This window comes from Aplysia californica, unplaced genomic scaffold (genome assembly GCF_000002075.1).
Source record: "Aplysia californica isolate F4 #8 unplaced genomic scaffold, AplCal3.0 scaffold01101, whole genome shotgun sequence".
Taxonomy (NCBI): domain Eukaryota; kingdom Metazoa; phylum Mollusca; class Gastropoda; order Aplysiida; family Aplysiidae; genus Aplysia; species Aplysia californica.
Genome location: NW_004798371.1, coordinates 4,020 through 5,032, shown reverse-complemented (window position 1 = coordinate 5,032; position 1,013 = coordinate 4,020). Strand labels below are relative to the sequence as shown.

Genomic DNA, 1,013 nt, shown 5'->3' with positions numbered 1-1,013 from the left:
ATACGTAGTAGTAGTAGTAGTAGTAGTAGTAGTAGTAGTAGTAGTAGTAGTAGTAGTAGTAGTAGTAGTAGTAGTAGTAGTAGTAGTAGTAGTACATCTATTCGTATTACTACTAAATGTATTACCACCGTTTTCCCCCAGCTCTGACCCACACTCCAGTGGACCGTCTGAAGGTGGATGATTATGACGCAGACAGGGAGTCTGTGCGCCTGTCGTGGAGCCGGGTGGAGGTCCCTCCTTACGACAGCAGGGAGACCCCATTGCTCTACATGATTGAGTGAGTCGGGCATTTATCTATCTATCTAACTATCTATCTATCTATCTATCTATCTATCTACCTATCTATCTATCTATCTATCTATCTATCTATATAGCTGCCTTCTGTCTGTCTGTCTGTCTGTCTGTCTGTCTGTCTGTCTATCTGTCTGTCACTCTATCTGTCTCTCTGTCTATCTATCTATCTATCTATCGATATGCCTACCTATCTATCTATCTATTTATATATATATCTGTCTAGCTATCTGTCTATCTGTCTAGTTAAAGATCTATCTATCTATCTTTCTATCTGGATATGTGTATATGTGTCTGTCTATCAATCTGTGTATATCCGTCGGTCTGTACGTTTGTTTGTATTGCTGACTGACTGGCTGTCCGTCTGGCTGACTGTTTACAATAACATATAGGTCTCTTACTTCTGACGATTTGTGTTTAAGTTCGTCCGCATCAATGTCTACCCCTTTTCTGGTTAAACCTTCCTTTTTCCCTCCATCTGTTTTTCCCTCTTTGTCTTTCTTTTTTTCCTCTCTCCTTTCGTCCGATTTTAACCTTTCATAGTACGTATTACTTTACTTCTTCAGTCTTCTTTTCCCTCCACACCTACTAAAAACATTTATGCACAAAAACCCTCCTTCTCTATATAAACCTCTTTCTCTACTTTGTCTGTATGTCAGTCTTTCTGTCTGACTGTATGTGTATTTGTGAGTGTGTGTGTGTGTGTGTGTGTGTGTGTGTGT

The 1,013-nt window shown here is 39.8% G+C and overlaps 1 protein-coding gene across 1 annotated transcript in view; it reads left to right on the top strand.

Moving 5' to 3' along the window:
* Nucleotides 1-277, top strand: part of LOC101856480 (twitchin) — a gene marked incomplete at its 3' end in the record, with an annotated part of 4,317 nt that extends 4,040 nt beyond the window's left edge. The window contains 1 exon segment of the mRNA XM_013090001.1: nucleotides 142-277. Within this exon segment, the coding sequence (XP_012945455.1) occupies nucleotides 142-277 (136 nt within the window).
* Nucleotides 278-1,013: the final 736 nt, after the last annotated feature.